Source organism: Symphodus melops (genome assembly GCF_947650265.1).
Source record: "Symphodus melops genome assembly, chromosome: 10".
In the NCBI taxonomy this organism is placed as follows: domain Eukaryota; kingdom Metazoa; phylum Chordata; class Actinopteri; order Labriformes; family Labridae; genus Symphodus; species Symphodus melops.
In genome coordinates this window covers 19323505-19344983 of record NC_136700.1, presented here as the reverse complement: position 1 = coordinate 19344983, position 21479 = coordinate 19323505, and the positions used below count along the sequence as shown (strand labels likewise).

The 21479-nt window shown below is 39.1% G+C and overlaps 1 protein-coding gene across 4 annotated transcripts in view; it reads right to left on the bottom strand.

The window, feature by feature from the left end:
- b3gat1a (beta-1,3-glucuronyltransferase 1 (glucuronosyltransferase P) a) overlaps nt 1-21479 on the bottom strand; it is a 66768-nt gene that overhangs the window by 7730 nt on the left and 37559 nt on the right. Inside the window, exons 3-6 of one of the 4 annotated variants that reach the window (XM_079353998.1) lie at nt 5396-5564; nt 3793-3935; nt 1210-1242; nt 593-1104 (exon numbers count right to left, since the gene is read on the bottom strand). In XM_079353998.1, coding sequence (XP_079210124.1) covers nt 593-1104; nt 1210-1242; nt 3793-3904 — 657 coding nt within the window. In that variant the 5' untranslated portion in view covers nt 3905-3935; nt 5396-5564. Of the gene's footprint in view, nt 1-592; nt 1105-1209; nt 1282-3792; nt 3936-5395; nt 5565-21479 lie in introns of all 4 variants that reach the window. The other 3 variants (XM_079353997.1, XM_079353996.1, XM_079353999.1) reach the window with 3 other exon arrangements.

Genomic DNA, 21479 nt, shown 5'->3' with positions numbered 1-21479 from the left:
TAATTTACCACAAACGTAATGTGAAAATGAAAAAAATGTTTGTGGTCATGGTTCTCTGTTTATTTACTTATACACCTACCAATGGGTTCGAGTCAGCTCATTAGAAAATATTACAGGTTTTGGGCTGAGTGTGTCAGAACATGTCAAAGCAGCACTCTGAGTATTAGCACTCTTGCATTAGCAAGTCCACCTTCTACCTTATCTTCCTCTCTCTCTCTCTCTCTTTGCCTCTCTCTCTTTCTCTTTCTCTCTCTCTCGCTCTCTCTCTCTCTCTCTCTCTCTCTCTCTCTCTCTCTCTCTCTCTCTCTCTCTCTCTCTCTCTCTCTCTCTCTCTCTCTCCTCTCTCGCTAGAACACGGCTGCAGTTTTATAATTTTCTACAACATGCTCATCTGTGTTTTGGTAGTAATTCAACTTCAAGTTTATGTTATCCATCGATTGCTTTTGTCTTGACCTGCAAACTTACACTCACTACTACAGCACCACATTTCAAAACCTGTTGTCGGATCAAGCCATGCATTGAGTGTGTAAAAATGCATGAAATTAACAGAAGCAAATTAGCAGCAGTGGTAATGTGTTAGACCAGCTCTGACCTCTTCAAACAGCTCCAGGCTGTACGTGTTGTCGTCGTCAGCAAAGTAGACGATTCCAGCCTGGCTGCTGTTGGCGTTGAAGGTCTCCCTCAGCCATCGTAGGGCCAGATTCCTCTGCATAGTGCCCCTGGGGATTCTAGGATCTCGAGTGTCACCCCGCAGCTTATAGTTCCTGGGTGTCTCTACATTAAGGTGGGTGTAGTTAAGCCCAGTTTCTCGGAGAAGCCGCGTTACAAGTGGTGTTCTCCTTTGTGAGTCCTCAACTAGGATCCAGTGCAGGTTGGGAACATGGAGGAATGTGTTTGCCAACCGTGTCAGCTCCGCCTTCTGCACCGGGCGACTGTACGTGGGGGTGATGATGTGGATGGTGGGCAGAACATCAGACCAGGGTGGAGGCCTTGTGTATACATACTCTGTCCTCACCACCTCCACTATGTCCTTATCTGAGGCACAGTATTCCTTTGAGTCCTGAGCCTGGCCCCCTGACTCCCTCTTCCCCTCCACACCGTCATCTGCAGATTTGGGGATAAGAAGACATGTAAGACATTAGTGCGACCTTGGGCTGCCCTTTGTATATTTTCCTCAGGTGACTTAAACCCAATGGGGGTAAAGTGTACCTGAGAGCCGGTGGTGGCGGACTGCAAACCTCTCTGGAATGATAAAGATCTCTTTTACTAGGTGGTGACAGGCTGCAAAAAGTGAGAGCAGGCACTGTGAGAGGATAACACAGCTGATGGACAGAGAGACAGCAAGTGCAAAGGGAGAGGAGAGATGAGCCCTACTATTCCCTGAGCGTTGCCTTCAGGCCTTTCTTAACACATTAAGAAAAATGTGGGTATGTGGTTCCAGTAGACATGCCCTCTTTTCTTAGATTCCCACTCCCACACACAGACTCCCCTCATGTTCATGTGCTTACTACCACTGTTCATTTCTAATATAAGCAAAGGTCTGACTTATGTGTGTGTGTGTAGGTGTGTGTGTGTGTGTGTGTGTGTGTGTGTTCTCCTGACATCTGTAAACACAACGAAAAATGTTTGGATGACTCAGGGCTCGGTCTTGCAGTTTGATTGTAATTATATTATTGAATGACTTGTTCGATCTCAATACTTTATTTAAGAGTGGACTTAACAAAAAAAAACAAAAAACAGTTTTTGCCATAAAAATGTTTTGACTTGCAAATTCTGAGATTATTTCGTTATTCTGCTCAGGAAGCTGCTAAGAGCCTCAGTCAAGGATCTCTCTTGTTTCTCCAAGGCTACTATATATTCAGCGCCTCTATCATTTAACTACAGTATGTGAGCTTTTTTAAATGTATTTGGTCTTTTTTCTGTTCTATTATGCCTTGACGCTAAACGAATTGCCCTTCGGGGTCAACTTGCGTTAATGAAATGCATGTTTTCCATGCGTTTATGTACACTAAAAGATGCATGTAGAAAATTCAAGTACGACCAGAAACTGATTACAAAGTAGGAGCTGCAGTCTTACCAGCATTAAAGATGGGACTTAAAGATTCACAATTCAACTAATTTTCCTTATTGTAAAGCTGTTTAAGCATAAAGTCAAAGTGTTACTTGATTACTATAGAACATATATCTCTATTTTCTCCTTTTTTGGGGATTTGTTTTTTTCGCAAACACATTGTGAAAGCGGGTTGAACACCGAGCTTAAACTCTGGTTGAATTCATCATCAAAGATCTCAGCAACTGCAGCACTACAGCGATAACTTGAGTGTGACCATACCTTCTTTCTCTCTCTAATGTCTTTTCTGTAATCTGTAAGAAAGTTAAAATATGTTTGAATGGTTATGTGAGATAAATGTTGCTGCTTAGTTAAGACATATACATGAAAGAGAATCAGTCAGCTGGCACACAGTCGACTTCAAAGTTTAAGGCTGTGATATTTTGGCCTCAGTTCTCATGATGAATAGAATATGATAATTAAATCATTAGGGTTTTTAATGTCTTTTCATTGTGCTAATGGCAATCTTTTGTCACTGTTCTGCTCAAGCACCACTCGCACCTCCAACATAAGGAGGATATCTCTGCAACACAAAGATTAACACAATCTGCTGATGGCCAGATGTTCAACAGAGGCTGCCAGGGAGCACGCTGCCAAAAGAAATAGTCTTGCTTCTCTTTTAAAAGCACATGAAAGAAAGCCTGTGTGAACAGCTGGGTCAAATGACACTGCCAAAAAAAAAATATTCAAACTTTTTTTAGTTGTCAGTTAATCCTATTAGATAATAAAACGACTAAAAAGCATTTAAATATTTTCATGAAGAAAAATCAGTAAAAAGATTTACTTGCACATTTTTTCTGCATCTTTGACAAACAGATTGTATTTTAATGTATGTAGAAAAAAGTAAATGTAAATCTAAAAACACTTGAACAGAACTGTCGTTTTCTTCTTTTGTGTTCAGACTGCCTCATGTGGTTTGTGTAAACCTGTGTTGTTTGTTAGTATGCGTATTCCTGACTTTCTAGTAAGAGGGCAAGAGCATTATTGATTTGCTGTCGCTCTCATTTGAGTGTTTACTCTTCAGTATTCTTGACATTTTCCAATGTTGGTTTATGGTCTCTGAGAAGCTCATGGGTTTGTGTATTAATAACTCAGACTAGTGAGCAACCAGGATATTACCCATGAAAGCAAAATATTCCATGTAGCTCAAGAAGCAGAAAAAAACATCACTCCAAATTGCTTATTATACAGTCTCTGAGTTTCCACTGGATATAAAAAGTGAAATCAGGGACTAATTTGTATCTAGATGCATGAATAGAACGATGCTGCTCTTGGCTGTATGTTTCCTACCCTGGATTAATATGCCAAGGCATGAGAGTGGGTAAACTGTGAACGCTGTAAAATGACTTTAGTTTCATAACATATTGTAGCAGGTTGTTGTCAACATACAAAAACAATTCAGAAATAATGATTCTATTAGACTAAAACGCAGAATACATTACATAGATCATGTTCCTCTGGGTATAAAATATGATGCTAACTCTTAAGTCTTTATCATGCATGTAAAACACTGATGAGGCTTCAATGACTGGACAAGTGTTATTGAGCTGTGATGAAGCTGATGGTCATGGTTTGTGAGCACCTCCAAATGAACGGCCTGTTATCTAAGCCTGAAGTGTAGTGTGAGGATCGAGGACCCTCTTCAGGATTGATATTGCCGGTGAAGTGCACTGCATGCGTACCCTTGCGGATGGCGAGGAGTGGAGCTATAGCGCTTTGGTGCCAAACAGTGATGAGCAGAGTCCAGGGTAACACGATCAACACGATGGCAAGAATATCTCTTCTCTTCGGCATCTCCAGGATTGGTTATTTGGCTCAACATTACCTGGTGAGAAAGATGGATGTGTTAACACTCTGCATACAAGTCAAGAAGCCATGACAATCTTGAAATTAACATCATGAAAGTCAGAATTTGCATTCATTCAATGACAAATGATCTACTGAAATAAACTGATGTCTGTTGGTCTCAGGTATTAGGGGACAGATAGGTACAGACACTCATAACAAACTGCCTCACTAACACACGTAATAGGCTGTCGATGGCAGCAGTAGTAATACAGACAAAAGTCTCATTGAGAAAAGTAAAAAAAAAGAACTCCAGGTTTTAGTCTACATGGAGATGTGAAAACAAAATAATATTCTGCAGCAGACGGAGCAACATTACAGCCTCACCAAAAGCAATAAAAGAGTGACATGATGGAGCCAGTAATGGTTTTAGACCTCTGAAGAAAACTCATAATTTAAAGGTTATAAAATAATACCGCCACAACCAAAGAAAGGAGGTTCTCATGCACTGGAGGAGGCCGTGAAAAGGAGCTTTTGCCATTTGCCAGCCGGATGAGCTCATCTGTGCCATCACCGAGGATGGGCAGTGACTTCATGCCCAGTGCAAAAGAAAAAAAATCCCTGGCCAAATGGCAGGAAATGATGTCATCAGACTGCGGGTGGACTGTTTGACAAATGTGCAGAGTCCACAACATTTGGTTCAGCTTTGTATCTCTTTGAAAAATCTTGCTGCAGTATACAAGCTATTAATGGGTAAAATTATGAGTTCAACAATGTGATTAGAAAAATGGCATTGAAGTAGGTGCATGTTTACACTTTATTTGATGTAAGTGCTAAAGCTGCATTATACCAGTCAAAAAGTCTGGGTCATAGCTGCTTGTATTCCATTAGCATAAGGGCAAAGAATAGAGAACAATAGCTTTCTTCGTGTATTGCCCAGTGCAGAGATATAATACCAGTATAGTAATAAAACGACGACTACCAACAGAGCCACAGCTGCTCTTAACAGTTTCCATATTCTCACAAAGAGGGACGACCAATATTAGATATGTTTATAATGAATTAATAAGAAATTGTTAGACTAAATGATACAGCAGAGCCCAGAATCATGTCTGTCAAGCACTGTGAATTGCCTTGTGTCTAAACAGCGCTATATAAAATATATAAACTTACCTTGCCTTAAATCCTGACTTTTGCCCTATTGTTATATTTTAAATCAAGAACCCAACACTATCTGCCTGTTAAATGCTCTTGTTCTTTTTGTTTTTTTTAAATCCCCACCTCTTTGAAAGTTTGCTCATCCTAGATTTCTGGTCTTCAATTGAAAGTCCTGAAAACCTTGATGACATGACTATGACATTGTGCCCAATTTTGACAATGCTTATTCAAAAGGGACATTTACTTGAATGTATCTGTCTTTCTTTGTGTGTACAGTAACAACACATTTTCTTAGTGTATAAAAATAACCACAAAAATGAAACTAAAGGATTGGATGCTCACCCACAGTTATAACTGGATTATGGCACCACTGGTGATGCGCAGCAGTGAAGTCCACACTGCATACTGGAAGAGCTGGGGCTGACGTTGTCCATGACACCTCAGCCAATCATTTCCTCTCCTGCCCCTTTGCCTTGTCTTTTCACATAGACAGGACAAGCTGGCTCCAGACCTGCAAAATAAAGACATTTTCTTAAATATGATCAGATATGGTTTGTAATGACAGATTGTAAGAACTTCAGTCTTTGTTTTGTTTTTACACTGTGTACCAATATGTTGCCCTCATGAAACATTCAGGGACAGTCAGTCTGGTTTAAACATAGCATTTTGGACAGAGCCTTGGAGTCAAATGCCTAACAGAGATTCTTGGCGAATACTTCATGAGCAGTGTAGCTGTGTGATGTCTATCTATTATTTAACATCAGAGAGCCTGGGCTGAAAAGTCAGCTCAGGGAAAACTGTGTCAGAATAAAATAATGAACTCTAATGTAGATGCACATTATTCAGATTTCCTCCCCTTCGATACACTGCTTCTAATTTTTAAATAATAATGTACATATTGATGAGTTATTTTTTTACTCCAATATGAACTGCACAAGAAATCCTCTACATGTTTTTTTTTCTCCTTTTTTTCAGAGCCTAATATGGAAAACTGGAAGAGTTAGTCACAACTCTATTACTTGCCAACAGTCTGGGGTGGGGGATGTGACAAAAATAAACTGGCATCATGTCTTATTCAAATACATCTGAGGGAACGTTGCTTCGATGGCGGCTTATGCTTCACTCAGCCTGTGATGACTGCACGCTGCATCAGCTCAGAAAGCGGATGGCTGCAGACTGTGTTTCTTGGGGCTTTGTCATATAGACTCTTATAAACTGCTACTATGTAGGTTTTGGGAAAGAACAGCGGGACTCCCAGAATCATTTTACTCATGTATAAAGGGCAAATTGCTTCTGTCATGATCCTGTCATGCAGTAGGGGGTGTTTGTACTTGATGTTCACAAAATTTCAAAACAATCTATTTTCAGATTGCTGTGACTCATTGTCCAATTTCAGAAACTGAAGCATCATGCATGAGAGGCGACACATTGGTTGTGTGGAAACAGGAATAAAAGAAGAATACCAGAAACTGTCTTCATAGGTAAGAATTGGTTCTTTCTTGTTTGCATTTTATGCCAGGGGCAAGCAAGTGCTGCAATGACAAATAAATGAATAAACATGTAGGGATAGAAAGGCTTTACTGTCGTTGCTGCCAGCCTGGTATTGCCATGCGTGAGGACTGGCAATGACAGTGTTGTTGCACTGATTTATGCAGGATACAACATCTTATCTGCACTGAGATGGAGCCAAACAGAAGGAAACAAAGTGTAAAAGTATAGTAGGCCTACTTCAACAAACCAAATATCCCACCCTTTAATAATTCACTGCAGCGTCTTTAGTTAAAGAACATGGCACATGCTGCCAGCAGCAAGAGTCGGAAGTCGTATTACCAATATGTTCAGAATATCGAGCTACAAAAGCTTAATTTTGTTATATGAATGCATTCATGAACCCTATTTGACACCATTTTTTAACCATTTGCTGTATCATGCAAGTTCAACCCATCTTTAAGGATAAGCTAACTTGAAATGAGCTAATCCTTTACTTTTTAAGCTTATTATAATAACCAGATGAGAAATAATGGCTGTATCGTAAATCAAACACTCATTCCCTATCTCTATATATAGTTATATGTAGGGGACTAAACAGTGCACTCATTAAGCAAAATGAAAAAGAAAAAAAACCAAAAAAACTTTTTAACATTTAAATAGCGGCTGTGGCTAAGCTGGTACAGATGTGGTGTATCAACAGGAAGGTTGAGGGTCCTGCCCCTTTTACCATATTGGTAATGCTGCAGTCAGTCCAAGGGCCAACAAGCCAATGGGCTTGGATCAATGATATCATGTGTTTGTGATGTCAAAAACCCATTTTCAATGAGGGGGATTGGGACCAAGTGATACTACTGCTAACAGAACGATGTTGGAAAAGCCACGTTTACGCAGACTTTGAATTTTTGCAAATAGATGTGCCTAAACATGCACAAGACAACTGGAAAACACACTAAAGTGCGTATAAAACTAGAAAAAGCAGAATATGTGATCTTTAAAATCACAGATATGTGTTTCTGTGTTCACACTGGTCACTCCTCTCTTCCGTCTGAGAGCAGTCGAGTCAAAGGCCTGATCATGTTCACTCAGATTTCGAACGCCACAATAAAATGGTGTTCACTAGACAGTGAATCGGGAGTGATTTGGGACATAGCCACTGTCTTTATTTTTGTCTCTTGATTTTACCTGGAACAAAAAACTGCATTTGGGGTTAAAGAAATGTCTCAACAACTGTTGGAATTCATAATATTTCATACATTTTGAAGACAATTGAGTGCATTCTGTTGTGCTTATTTGCTCATGCTACCATGTTTAAGCTTGTGTCAAAGATTGTGAGCCTGGCAAAGAAGTTAAAGAAAAGGGAAATAATTCAAATGAACACAGAAGCAAAATGTAACATGTATTAACTGAAGCATTGCAGAATAACAATGTTGCCCTAAAGTGGCAAATACATTTAGTTATTTATTGTCTGAAAGCTATTTCACTCTGATCTGGGTTTTTTTTCCATTATAATGAAGCCAAGAACAATCCTCCGTTGTGACAAATCTGTTACTATGAACTGTTTGCACAGCCTCTGTACCTTCAGCACCCAAACCACCTGTTCGTGTCTGTGGCACCTGAACTGTGTGAAGGAGCAAGACAACACACGATACAGACTACAGCAGCTAATGTCAGACAATGAAGCTTGACAGCCTTTCACATGAGCACTAGTTAACGAGCTGTGAAGAGAACACCTGCTGCTGATTAACAAAGAATTAAACAACGCCATGTGTGAAAATGATTGTACTGATTGTTGGTACCTCCAAAAAGTAGAGTGGGGTGAAATACTACATTTCCCTTGTGGGTTCCAGTATGTGGGGAAATATTTGTAACACAAACGTTTTCCATATCATAAAGATAAGGCTACTTCCTGGAATTCTAGCATGCTTGTAATTTTTTTGATGAATCGATCCTTTGTAAATGTCTTATCTTAATGACTTAGATATTCCAAGCTTTTAGAAATATGTAAAGGTCTTCCTTGACTTCCTTGATCTACCAACTGAATTTTTGTAATGCCATGCTTAAACAAAGTTTAAGCTTAGGTCAAGATTCAGTTCTTTCAAAACAATCTTGTTACCCATCATTAATCATCATCGTTGCGAAGAAATCCCTCCATGCCCAGCCTCTCAGTGCCTCTCTGACTTCCTACATACAAACGACACGTTCTGAAACCTCCGGTCCTCAGACACTGACCTGCAGTTCATATCACACAGCAACACACTGCTCTTTGGGTTAGGGTTAGGGTTGTTATAAGAATACGCTCAATGGCCGCTGGTTTATCAGTGCAGATAATCTTCCACCTGCTTTATGCTGTCCACACCAAATCCTGCATGCGCCGAAGATTTAACAGGATATTTTTTAAATATCTCAATTTAGTACCAAAGTACTACTTGAGTTAATGTGAGTCTCAGGACAAAAAAAATGTAAATAAAAGTATAACAAAATAAAGTCAGTTATGATAAACATATTAGTATTAAGTACTAGAAAATAAAATATTCAAACGTGACATACAATGTTGTTAAGGCCATACAGACATACACTTTATTAGCATTGAACAGTGAACTTCGATAATAGATTACACTCTCACATTATAGTGTATGTTGGAGGCATCACGTTACTGCTGTGTTGTCACACATTCTCCCTTCCGACCTCCCCTCCTTACGCTTTGCAAAGCTGAGTCTTCAAAGACGAAGTAGAGGCTTGGTTCCAAATTTGTAATCTGATCTGCATCTGACTTCTGAGCTCTGTCACCCTCACACCATCTCCTGTTTCCCAGGGACCAATAATAACATCATCTTTCCCTTGCAAGCTTTGCAGCAATATTAAGATGTTTTCTCTGGTTACACAGAGTAGAGATGGTCTCTTAAGCTAGTGTGTCCTGTTGTGCCCCATCATCTCCTTTACTGTATTAATTAATTATCTAACATCAACTTAGTGGAGGCCAGAGCATCTCTGAGATACAATATCTGAGGATTCTTAGAAGACAAGGCGCAATAGATCATGATTGATGCTTCGGCCACTGACCCCTAAAAACAGCATCGCTGAGAGATGTTATTAAAAAAGAATTTTAAATGTTAGGATATTGATTCAAACAGGCATAATTGCCCCTGAAGTAAAGTAAGCTAGGAGCAGGTAATCTATTGGGGCTTTCTGTGACGTTTTTGCTTCGTATATAGTCCTGCTGTTACATTTTAGAGCACTAAATCATCATACAGTTTAATAAATGTAGAGGCACCTTATCGGGCTCACAGGTACATGATGACAGCTTACAATATTGATTTTTCTATAGAGGGAACAATACACCATAAGGAACATACTACAATCTTTATTAGTCATCATGATTTTAAACCAACTCCAATACTTCCTATTTTTCAGTGAATATTTTTTGATTTGTAAATTCACATTTGTATAAACACTGCCTTAATATTCTTTGTAAGTCTGATTATTTGCTGTTGGTGTATCTGTCATAACCAGGTTCATAGACTCCATTCATTTGTCATTCCACACAAATTGTAGAATATAATAAAGAAACAAAAACACAGCTTGGTTGTGTGGATGAGAGAAGAATCATTTTTTCAGACAGAGGTGCATTTAAGTATTTTGAATCTTTTAAACTGTGTTTTTTCTCTCAATGCATTGAAAAGAGGGATTAAGCTAGCTAACATTGGTCCTCCCATCATTTGAGTGAAATGACAAAATAAAACAGGCTTGATCAAACTATCGCACTCTCTGTGTGTTCCTTCAATTAAACTATACAAATCCTGTAAGATGATCTTTTAAATTCCCTTGCTTGTGTCTGCTTTGCTATCATTCATATTCTTCTATTTGAGTTGAGTGAGAGGTCGCCTTTCAAGTTAGTTTTGTATTACTTGTCCCATCAATCCAATTCACACCTACCAAGCAGCGAGTCTCTTCAAAATGTGATCCTCTTCTCATGAAACATGTGCCTGCAAAGAGTCCAGCTAATAATAGCAATGAGGGGAAGGAATGGGAGCTACTGTTTGAACACTGTGGTAGCCTGTCAAAGGAAAGAGCTATGTTGTTTATGATGATGATATTGTGAGGATTATGTGAAATCTGGATAGAAACTGGATAAATAATGCACCAGCTGAATGGACAAAGTCAGTTAACGGTGCAGTAATTATTATAGTTTTGAAATTGTCATTAAAGGATAGATTACAAAACATGTTTAGCCTCTAACCTGCCAGATTTCACTATTTCACGAGTTGCAGAGTGCAGGCCTAGTAAGCCCAATCACTGTAAATGCCCTTTGATACCAAAAAGTAGCCAGAGGGTATTGCAGTAAGTGCTGTTTCTCATGCTTGATTTACATGAGGATGGCTGTTTAATTTGCAGGAAAACTTGAACAACCCATTAGCTGTGAACATTGGCCCTGATTGATGGCCTCAGTCCATGCCTGGATCAGGCTGCCTCAGCAATGATAAAAGATTTAGGAGCACCAACCTTCAGGCAGGTTCTTCTTCTCAGCAGATATCTACAGGGGATAGCCTAGCTCAGCCCACCCCCCTTGACTTATTCAGACTAATTTATAGTTCAGCTCACCCAGGGCACATTTCCAATGCTGGACTTGGGAGCACCATGCAGCATTGCACAGTTGACTGAACAGGCTGACGGAGCTCCGCCATGCAGGATTGAAGATGTGGACACTGAGATGTGGACCTGCCATGTCGGGTCAGCTCTGATCAGAATAAAGTCAGGGGAGATGTCATCTAAGGGAGATGTCAGTGAGAGATGTTACACAAAGGGTCTCCTCATTGCTTCTGAAAAAAAAAAGGACCTTATTTTATATATTTTATATAATCCATCCATGCCACCAGTGGTGAATTGAAAATATATAGATGAGACATACTTCGGTAATCTCAGAGGGTAAATTCAGTTTTATACACTTTTTTTCCTGACATGCTAGACACCCACACATAGAGTAGGCTAGGAATACACACACGTACAAACAGGATCCTGTGGTAATGCACTGAAGGACAGATGTCAGAGTGAGGGGCTGCATAGTGTACGAGCAGTTCAGGGGAGGTTTAGTGCTTTCCTCAAAAGCACAATGTGTAGGGTGCCCTATATAGGGCACCCTACACATTGCATTTATCAGAAGTTTGGTAAAAATCTGTATTTATATGTTTAGTAAATCTCTAAAGACATAGTGCAGTGCCTTGTAGGTCTACTGTATGTATAGGCTACCACCCAATACAGATAGTGCTAATTCAGTCCCACCTACATCAAAGGGGGAAGATAAATAACCACTTTCTGTTGAATGTCTGGTTTTAAGGTGACCCTCGTTCACCTGCCAGCAAAGACTGAAAAAAACCTTTTTCTTCAAACAAGTGGTCAAAGAGATTAATATTTAGATGGCAGTTTACATGCTTTTGCATTGCTGCCACATACAGTATGTTTTCTGTTAAACACTTAAATAGAAAAAAAATATTGTTGGTCCTTGTGCGCTACTGTATACACATAAGAAGCAATATCAATCATGCAGCAGTGGTATTTCTTGAAAATGATAATAAATCGATACATTACAAACTACGGAGAGCTTTCAGACATGATTTATGATTGTGAACTTCACAGCTTCTAACAATGAAAAGGACAGTGCAGTGTTTAACTCATTAAAATCTTTTGCCGGAGAGGGCATTGATTCTTAACTGCGTGTGACATGTCTCGCTCTGTGAACAGGCCTGTTATGCCTCGGTATAAGGCCAAAGGTCGGCAGAGAGAGCTGCAAGATTCATTAGCTAATTAAAGCCTGCTTTATGAGAGAGATAGAGAGACAGAGAGAGAGAAAGGGAGCGAGAGAAAGAGAGCGAGGGAGTTCAAGTGCTAGACTTTCTTCAGCACAGTCTCGCTCTCAGACTTCAACATACTAGCATTGCTGAGTTCCTTAATGAGGGTTAGACGATGGATTTCTTTGCTGAAGGATTCCCCTGTGTCAAAGTCCCCCAATTAAATGCTCTTGTGGAGGGAAAAAATATATAATTATTAATCCGATCATCACTAATTAAACCTGGGAGATTTTATCCGATCCGACATAGTGACAGTGGAGCCAATACTTCTGTTTAGAGTAGGAGAGGAAAAACCAAATACTTTTCTTATGAAAGTCTTTGATAAGAAAACTGTTTGAGAATGGATTAAATTCATTTAACATTTGAAAGAAATCAGGAAAATTAAATCAAAGCAAATGATAGGTATGAAGGGAATATTAGAATGTCTTTTCTATTACCTCTGCCATAAATAAGGAAAACTGAAATATCCAACTTCAGACTGATTGCATGAATAATAATCTTGCGTCTATTGTCAAGTATGTGTCATACTTGCATGTATGAATTGACATCTGAACAGCGTTGTGAGAAAATATGTGATCAGCAAAACTGGCACATGAACTTGGCACATAACAATTATGGGCTCAAGAACACATGTGTTTGCTCATGTCTATCGCTGGTGTTTTCCTAATTATATAATTAGTCAGAGTGTTGGTATATATGAAGTCCCTCTATGACAGGCTGTCATTAGCATTGAACCTGCCAGTAAAACATGCCCCCCCAGGAGACAGCTCATCTGAAGAGGAGACTCATTTAATAGCTCTGGTAATTAGTGGACGGTTTCATCATCATCATTATTATTATTAGTAGTAGTAGTACTATTATTTTCCAGCCTTACCACACATTTGAGTCATTCCTTTTGTTAATGCCTCATTTCGTATGCTAGGACCACAGTGCAAGTGTTGTGGGTAAACTAAACTGTTTCCTGCTACCAAACAAAAAAAATGCTTTTAAAATTGAGTTATACCATTTTTTTCGGTAGCAGTGCACTTTATTGTGTATTACAATTTCTTAATCTATATTTCAGTTTAACACACGTGCAGCACTTTCACACTTGGTATATCTTCAAAACCATCTTGTAAGCTGTGGTCAAATGTCGATTGTGAAATGCACGTCTAATAAAATCAGCATAGTTTCCTTCTCAATGGTCAAACTATAGGTCCCTTTGACATTATCACCCCCCCCCGCAGCATTCATATTCTGGTCTTTGTTGGCTTTTCAATCATTGCTTATCTCCTTCTATTATTATTATTTGTCCTTCTATTTTGTTTGCGCTGCTCTGCACAGTTGCATTCAAAGATCACCCGGGGGCACAGAAAGATGACACCGACAGAACAGTGTTGACACAGCAACTGTGTGCCTGCTGATGCTACATTACAGAGGTATCACTGAGTCAACAGAGCAATGACTTTGCTGAGATAAAGAGCACTGTGGTGACTGACTGCATGTCTTCTCGGGCAATGCTGTCACCAAATCCATAGCTGGTTTTCAGCTATTATGCCTTGGTGAACAAATACAGTTACAAAGCAATAATAATAGGAGAGTGACAGGAATTCAAATAGCATATATAATTACCAAATCCAAAATCTAATTTCTTTAGGTGTTTTCTGATCTAACCCATGCATGCAGAGGGATACGGTGTGGCTGTATTTCTGCTAAATCCAAATAGCAACTTCAGAAAACTAAACACAAAAATATTTAAACTGTTGTGGTTAAAACACTTTTTAACCAATGCTGAGAAAAATTATAATTGGCTTTTGAGATTTTTATTTGAAAATCAATATCACTCACTACTGCATGGTTAATATTCCATTAGCACAAAAACGTCAGAAAGATATGGTATTTAATGTACTGGAACTTTTATTGGCTGTGTTCTGCTACTTGTTCTGTATTTCAGGTTGCAATCAAGCCAGCACGAAGGAACTCACTGAGCCTTACAAAAACAACTTGCTTTACACATAACCCCTAATGCAACATGAAGTTTAAAAAAAAAAAATCCAGGCTTAAAGACTAATGATTTTAAGTAAAAAGAATGAGCTATGAAGGTACTTGTATGCACATTTTGTTTTCTCAGATGAGAGCTGGGAAGTTTGTGTTCTTAGTTCAGTTAACTGGTTGGTATGGATGTGGCCTAATATTGACCAGACAGATGTGACTGGATGATATCAATCTTCTTGCTTGCTTCTTGCTGAAGGAAACCTTCTGGATGAGGGGGTGGCTGAAAAATAGTTGAGGTGGATCGGCCCAGTTTCTTTAATGAGGCCCCTCGGGGCTGCAACATTATGTGTGGAAATGGTTCAATTAGGCCATCCAGCTACAAAGTCTACGGGAAGGAAGCGAGGGTTGGACAATAACAAAGTTAGAGGGGAGGATATGGAGGGGACTGAGCCATAATCAGGTTTTTTTCAGAGCTGGATTCAACACTTTGTGCAATGCTCGATATTAGTTGATTGCACAATGCAAAGAATACTTCTCCTTCCCCCAGTTTAAAGACTTTTGTTAAAGCACAATGCATGCTAGCGCCTTCTCACGTTTCTGCATAAGAATTTGTTTCTTTGAGTCACCAGCTTTCAGAACGTGGCATCAGATGCCAATGCATGCATATTATATTTGAATAACATCTTAGTTTGTCTGCAGTCTGCAGATTATCCTAATTATCAGCCTAAGTGAAGCCTTGTTCAGTCACAAAACAATCACAGGATCACATTCTCTGTACTGAAATGCAGATAATAATTTTGATTTCTTGGTAGAGAAACCCCTTGGAAGTTACACATCATCATGTGTTTGATGTATTTATCCCTGCAGTTTGGCTGACCCCTCTGGCCTGTAGCACAAGGATATTTGCTGGATGGTTGGAGAGTAAACAATAAGCGATAGAAAAGGTCAGTGGCTTCACACAATCATTCATCAGACGTAATCATGTAACATTGACAAGTATTTAATTGTATTTACTAAATGCTGCGTCGTTATTGAAGTGTTTGAAATATGTTATACCTTAGTTCAGGTATGACAGCAATTTATTTGATTTTCAATAAGCTTGTGAACGACATGTGGTATAGAATAGGTATTATCCTGTCTATGCGTTTTAATTATAATCTTAAAAAAAATATCTCATCAGTTATAATCACTCTAGAAAGACAAATCAGTGTTGTCAGTTTTGAGTAGGAAGTGCTTTTCTTTGGCTTGATCTAGCCTCTTAATGCTCATCCTCAAGTACAATTCAGATGGACACCTATTCTGTAATGATGTCACAACAAGCAACCATGATTACCTCTTTGTTCATTCATTGGTATGTTTCTTTGCTTGTGCAGTCTGCAGGAACTGAAATATGCATTAACTAGATAATAGCGATACATCTTAGAAGTAGGTCACATGTTATTTTCATAATGACACTGCAATGACACAGATTGTAGACTGAGAGGAACTCTAAGCAGTCTATCATTTTTGAATATGTACCACTAATTTGTCTTCATTTCTGGTTAAATCAACCCCCCTAAACCAACTGCCACATCATCATCTCCTTACATTTCTGCAGAAAACATTTTACAGTGGGGATTATGTACAAATTCATTACAGAAACAAAAGCTGCTACAAAAAGCCAGTAATGTATTATAACTCTGCAGTACTGACCTTTAACAGAGCTGAGATGCTAAATGAGGAAGAATATTTTCAGTTTTAGTTTAATAAATGCTTTCTAACAGTCAGGACATTTGGATCTTTCTAATACTGGAGTTCAATTTTAACATTTTTAAATGTAAGTGGCCACAGGATTTGGTCTGTTTGAGACTGACCTTAGTTTCATTTAAATTGGGACACTGAACATCTATCCTTTCACAGCCTAACCAGGCCAATAGAAAACAGATGCAGTCTATGCAGTATACAATATGAAGTTTTGGATTCCACTGACAAATTAGTGTGTGTGTGTGTGTGTGTGTGTGTGTGTGTGTGTGTGTGTGTGTGTGTGTGTGTGTGTTTGTGTGTGTGTGTGTGTGTGTGTGTGTGTGTGTGTGTGTGTGTCTCTGCTTTGCTGTTTTGCAGCTGCCTTGGCAATGCTCATGTGTGTTTGGTACTGATATAACACACAATGTAATCTCTAAACCAAATGTAAAGGCTCTTATGCACCATTTGCACCTGCTTCTTATACAACGGCTCAATTAAACTGAGTTAGTTGAGATGTTTTAAGCCACAGTGAATTGCTTCATCCCCTGTTCTCATTCCTCCTCTCCAGGTGCCAACTACCAAATTCCATGTTTTCAGACTTAAATATGAACTGGCACAATTAAACAGCTAGGCTATAGCAGACTTCTTCAAGTTAATTAAATGAATCACATTCTGAAAAATAGGCATGGAAAATTCACTCTTCTCCTTCCAAACATTAGATACCATACATACTGTACATTGTAGCCTACCCATATGTAGGATTAGAAAATAGAGCAATTAAGGCCTTCAGGGGTTTGTATTAGCTGTTTAGCTGCAGGGGGAGACACTCCTAGTGTATCCTTCATGCCTCCCAAAGGAGATTGTGCAAATCTGCAAAGTTGTGCTTTAGTTAAGGCTGCTGTCCTTCTATCTAATGCTAGTTGGCCTGGCCTGGGGCTGTATTCACCCTTACACACCCTAAGACGCTGATGTGGTCTGATGGGCTTTCGGCTGATTTAAGCTTTTTAAAAGTCTTCTGGACCTTAGTGTTGTGATGTACCGTCAAGTGAATGTGTTTTTATTTTTGTCTGGGTTTTTGTGTGGTGCACATACAGCTGTATTTGAGGGGTGGGAATCGTCAGTCACCTCACAATTGGATTATTAAACTATTCTCGATGCATCACAGTGCATTGCAATGCTTCTCAATTTTGGATCTATATACAAGGTTCATTTTTACACGATTAATACAAACAATGAGGTAAATTTAAACCCTTTTATTCAAAATCTTTGCAACAAATAAATCCCACAAACAGCTGCCCGTTTGCAAAAATCATATAATGTCCTTTTTCAAAGTCCTCCTGATAAGACTGAACAAGAACATAGTCATAAATAGTTTCTCGGCTGCAGCTGCTCTCACATTTTCGATCTTGAATAAACACTGCACTTGCACCTACGTAGCTCCAGAACCGGAAGTGGGCCAGCCCATTGCGTTCATAAAAGATTATGGCCTTTCCTGCATCGATGCAGAATCTTTTAACAAAGCATTGCAATATATCTTAGAATTTATTATTTTCCCCACAACTACTGTATTTGGTCTGATGTGTTTGGGGTTCCATCAGACATCTCAACACCAACATTCAGAGTTCCCCAGAACCTGGCTGAGTCTCAGAGCAGTCCTAGTTATCTGATCTTCCCAGGTCTCACTCTGCGCATGTATCAGGGTTGCAGCCAACTGGCATATGGATGAATCAGGAAATGTCTGGGAGAATGAACTCCTTATTTGGGTCATGCTGGTTTGGTGGAATGGACTAGTTCAGATGCTGAACTTTCAATGATCCGCTGTGTTCAATTTCCAGTTTTTGCATTCAAAAAGACTTGCTCTTCATCATGATCTGGCTTTCTGTTCCATGTTTGTTACTGTTTCTGTGCCATACAACTCCTCTGTGAGTGGTTTACACTCCAAAACCCGGTTGCTGTGCACTGAATAATTCAGTGTTTAAGAGGGAAACGTTAAGAGATATTTCTCATGATAACAATGAGATTACCAACTGTTGCATCATGTAACAACACTTTTTTTTACTTCTTCCACCCTCACAATATGACTTTTATCATGTCTGAATAATACAATGCAAGTGTCCTTGCATGCTTGATATTTTTCTTCCCAGCTCTCAGCTGATTCACACAGTAATAAAACCAATCCTTCAGTACTATGAAATATTTAAAAGAATGTTGTTAATATTTACACACTTATTCTGGTTTTGCATGTTTCAAAGAAGTTGTGGATTTAAGTATTTGGCATTTAATCATCGTGTTCATAGATCTGCCTTTGTTTAAACTACAGTGTATTTAGAAAATGATGTGGAGCATAAGGTAAATCAGAAAACTTCCAAAAATTCGTTCCTAAAGCATTTTCATCTCAGCAGCTGTACAACACATGTTTTTAGGTCATCCCTTTTAAGCTTATGTCTTGCAGTTGGACAAACGAAATTGTAGTTTAAGTGGCAAACGAAGTATATAATGGTGCTTTTAAACCACCAAATGCATGCTATTATCTTTGAACTGCTTATTTCCCCTAAGTGTTAATAATTGCACACAATGATTGTGCATCATGCTTGAAATGTCATCATTTATGTAAATGATTCAACAGTGAAAGCTCCAAAATTGAAATGAGAATACGTAGCCTGTAGGACTTCTGCGTAGCAGGTCTGTGATATTACAGAAGAAAGAGCCTGTGCAACAAAATTCATGTGAACCACTGCAAAGAACTAGATTTGGAGATTATTATTATTGAGAGTAACAAGCTTCCCCAGTGAAAATATAAGCAGGGGTTTCAAAGTTTTCCAAGTTTGCAGGAATAACGGGAAAAAAATGACTTGTTTTATTTATTCATTCATTTTGGGTAGACACTTTCTCACTAAATAATTAATGTTCTAATTTCTTGTTCTACCAACACCCAGGTCTGTAGTGGGTTTATCACACAGGGTATAGGAGAGTTGCAGAATGTTAGAAAAAGAACAATCATTTATGGTTCATAACAATGCCTGGTGGTTGGGTAGAAATAACGATTGCTCTTTCTTAGTGTGCTGTGCAGCCTGACTGTTGGTAGAGATATCATTTTACTGTGAGCTAATCTATTGTTCTGCAGGCTCAGGTCTTTAGGGATGTTCCACTGTTTAATAGGTCACCCTGGATGCTGCCTATAGAGACATACGAGTTAAAAATCAATGCAAATAATATGATGTAATAAAAGTATTAATGGATCACAGGTTAAGTTCAAACAGTGAGACTGGTTATATTCTCTCACACATTCATTACATTTTCTTCATTTCACTTACCCACCCCCTTTCCCTACCCTGCCGTCAGCCTTGCTACCCATCTAAGTGCATGAAGTCAGCATGACAGAGTCTTTATCTTTTCTTGAACTGTCAAATTGAAAATGTAAACTCTCTGCTGATTGACATGTATGGAAATAAAAAGTGAAAAATGCCCACAATAGATATACAACTCATGGTGCTGTTATGGAATAATAATGTGTGTGCAGAGATGTATTTACATATTTAATATGCACAGTGACTTGAAAATGAACCCCACACAGGGAAAGAGGAAAGAATATTCTAGGTGTTTCTAATGACATATCCTCTGTGAGCTTTCTGCCTTATCCTCTCATCATTTTCTGTATCAAACACACACACACACCACTTTTATCTCCCTTCCCTCCTTCTTATTCCAGTGTCCTCCTCTCTCTCCACCTCATCTTCCATCTCTCTCCCTCAATTACACTTTCTCTTTTCTATTAACTCCCATCTTCAGACCATCTCCAACCTCCATTTCCCCCCCCCTTCCTCCATTCAACCTCTCTCTCTCTCTCTCTCTCTCTCTCTCTCTCTCTATCGCTTTCTCTCGCTCTCTCTTTTTGACTGTCTCTCTCTGGGGGCGGATGTGTCTCTGTGGCTCTCTGCAGATCTGGAAAGGACTTCCTCTCAGTTTAATTCAAGTCAACCCCGGTCTCCTGGTGCTCCAAGACGCAGCATGTGTGACAGCTCTACAGAGACAGCCAGAAGGAACAGACAAGTCTCATCTGCATATACACATGAGTGTGTGTGTGTGTGCATGTGTGTATGTGTTTCAGCCAGTCGTATTTGAACAGTTCCCTGCAGACTGAAAGAGTTAATGTCAACCTGGCAGCAATCATGCCCGTCTATAAATCTATGATGAGAGGCTGCTTTGTTGATCAGCTGGTACTAATTCAGCTTGCACAAATTAAAGGGGTTGAGAATGAAATTTAATTTATTACATAACATACGCTATTGGCTCTAAGCCTGAAGGACGGACTGTAAATAAAACTATGATCATGAAGATGTTATGGAACCGTGCCTTTTCTCACTTGTTGAAGCCACAAACAGATCTTCTTGGCACCTATCTTAAGCGAAGATTTCTCGAGTAATATCTCATGCAGGAATTATGAATTCAATGTAATATAGTTCATCTACATCTTAGCCTATAATGAATCAAACGTAAAGAAGGCATTGCAAAGCTGCCCAAAGAGATCAATCAATAGGCTACCTGTTTCCCATTGATTCAAAAACCTAATCGCAGCAATTGTTTTGGGCTGCAAAGTCAACTCTGTGTGGTCAGAGTACTCTTAACCACCTGCCAGAATAAAAACAATCTTACAGGCTGACACCAATCATGTACAGTATTTTCATCAGCTTTCATTCACTTTGTTAATCATTTTAGCCTGCAGACGCTGTGATGTTTAACACTATTAGTGACAAACAAACTCTCTTGGCAGAGGGTCAAAAAGTCAAGGGTTCTGTTGATTGTACAGTACAGTATATATCTGAGTTTGATTTCATACAAATGATTTCTCCTTCTTCGGAAGAAATTCAAGGTAAACTATTTCAACTGTGTGGCTTGAGAAAAAGTCCAAAAGATACCTCCCTTGGCTCATCATGAGTGTAATAAATGCTAAATGCATTAGATATCTGAGTTTCAGAGCTTACAATGTCTGTATCTATACTGACTTTAAACAAATGCAGCATTTCTTTTCACTGATATGCTTTGAATCATTGCCTTCGAGAATGATCTAATGCTTCACTCCCCTTCCCCATCCCACCCAGATTTTAGCCCTTTATCTGCATATCAGACAGAAGTTTAGTGTAATGTCTTGTACTGCTATAGAACGGTGGGTTGATCACGGGGCACTGCGGCCTCTCTGTGATAGCCTGCCTTATTTATGATTTGTATTTGTTCCCACTGGGCAAAAAAGCAATATAAGAGTACGAGGTTTGGATTCTTTTCTTTGGCTTGCCAGTAATAAATCACAGTATTTTCTTGCTGCTGAGTAGAAAACAGCGCCGACAAGCAATTTTACACCAAACCTGTCTCCCTTTTTTTCCCTTTCTCCCCTCCTCACT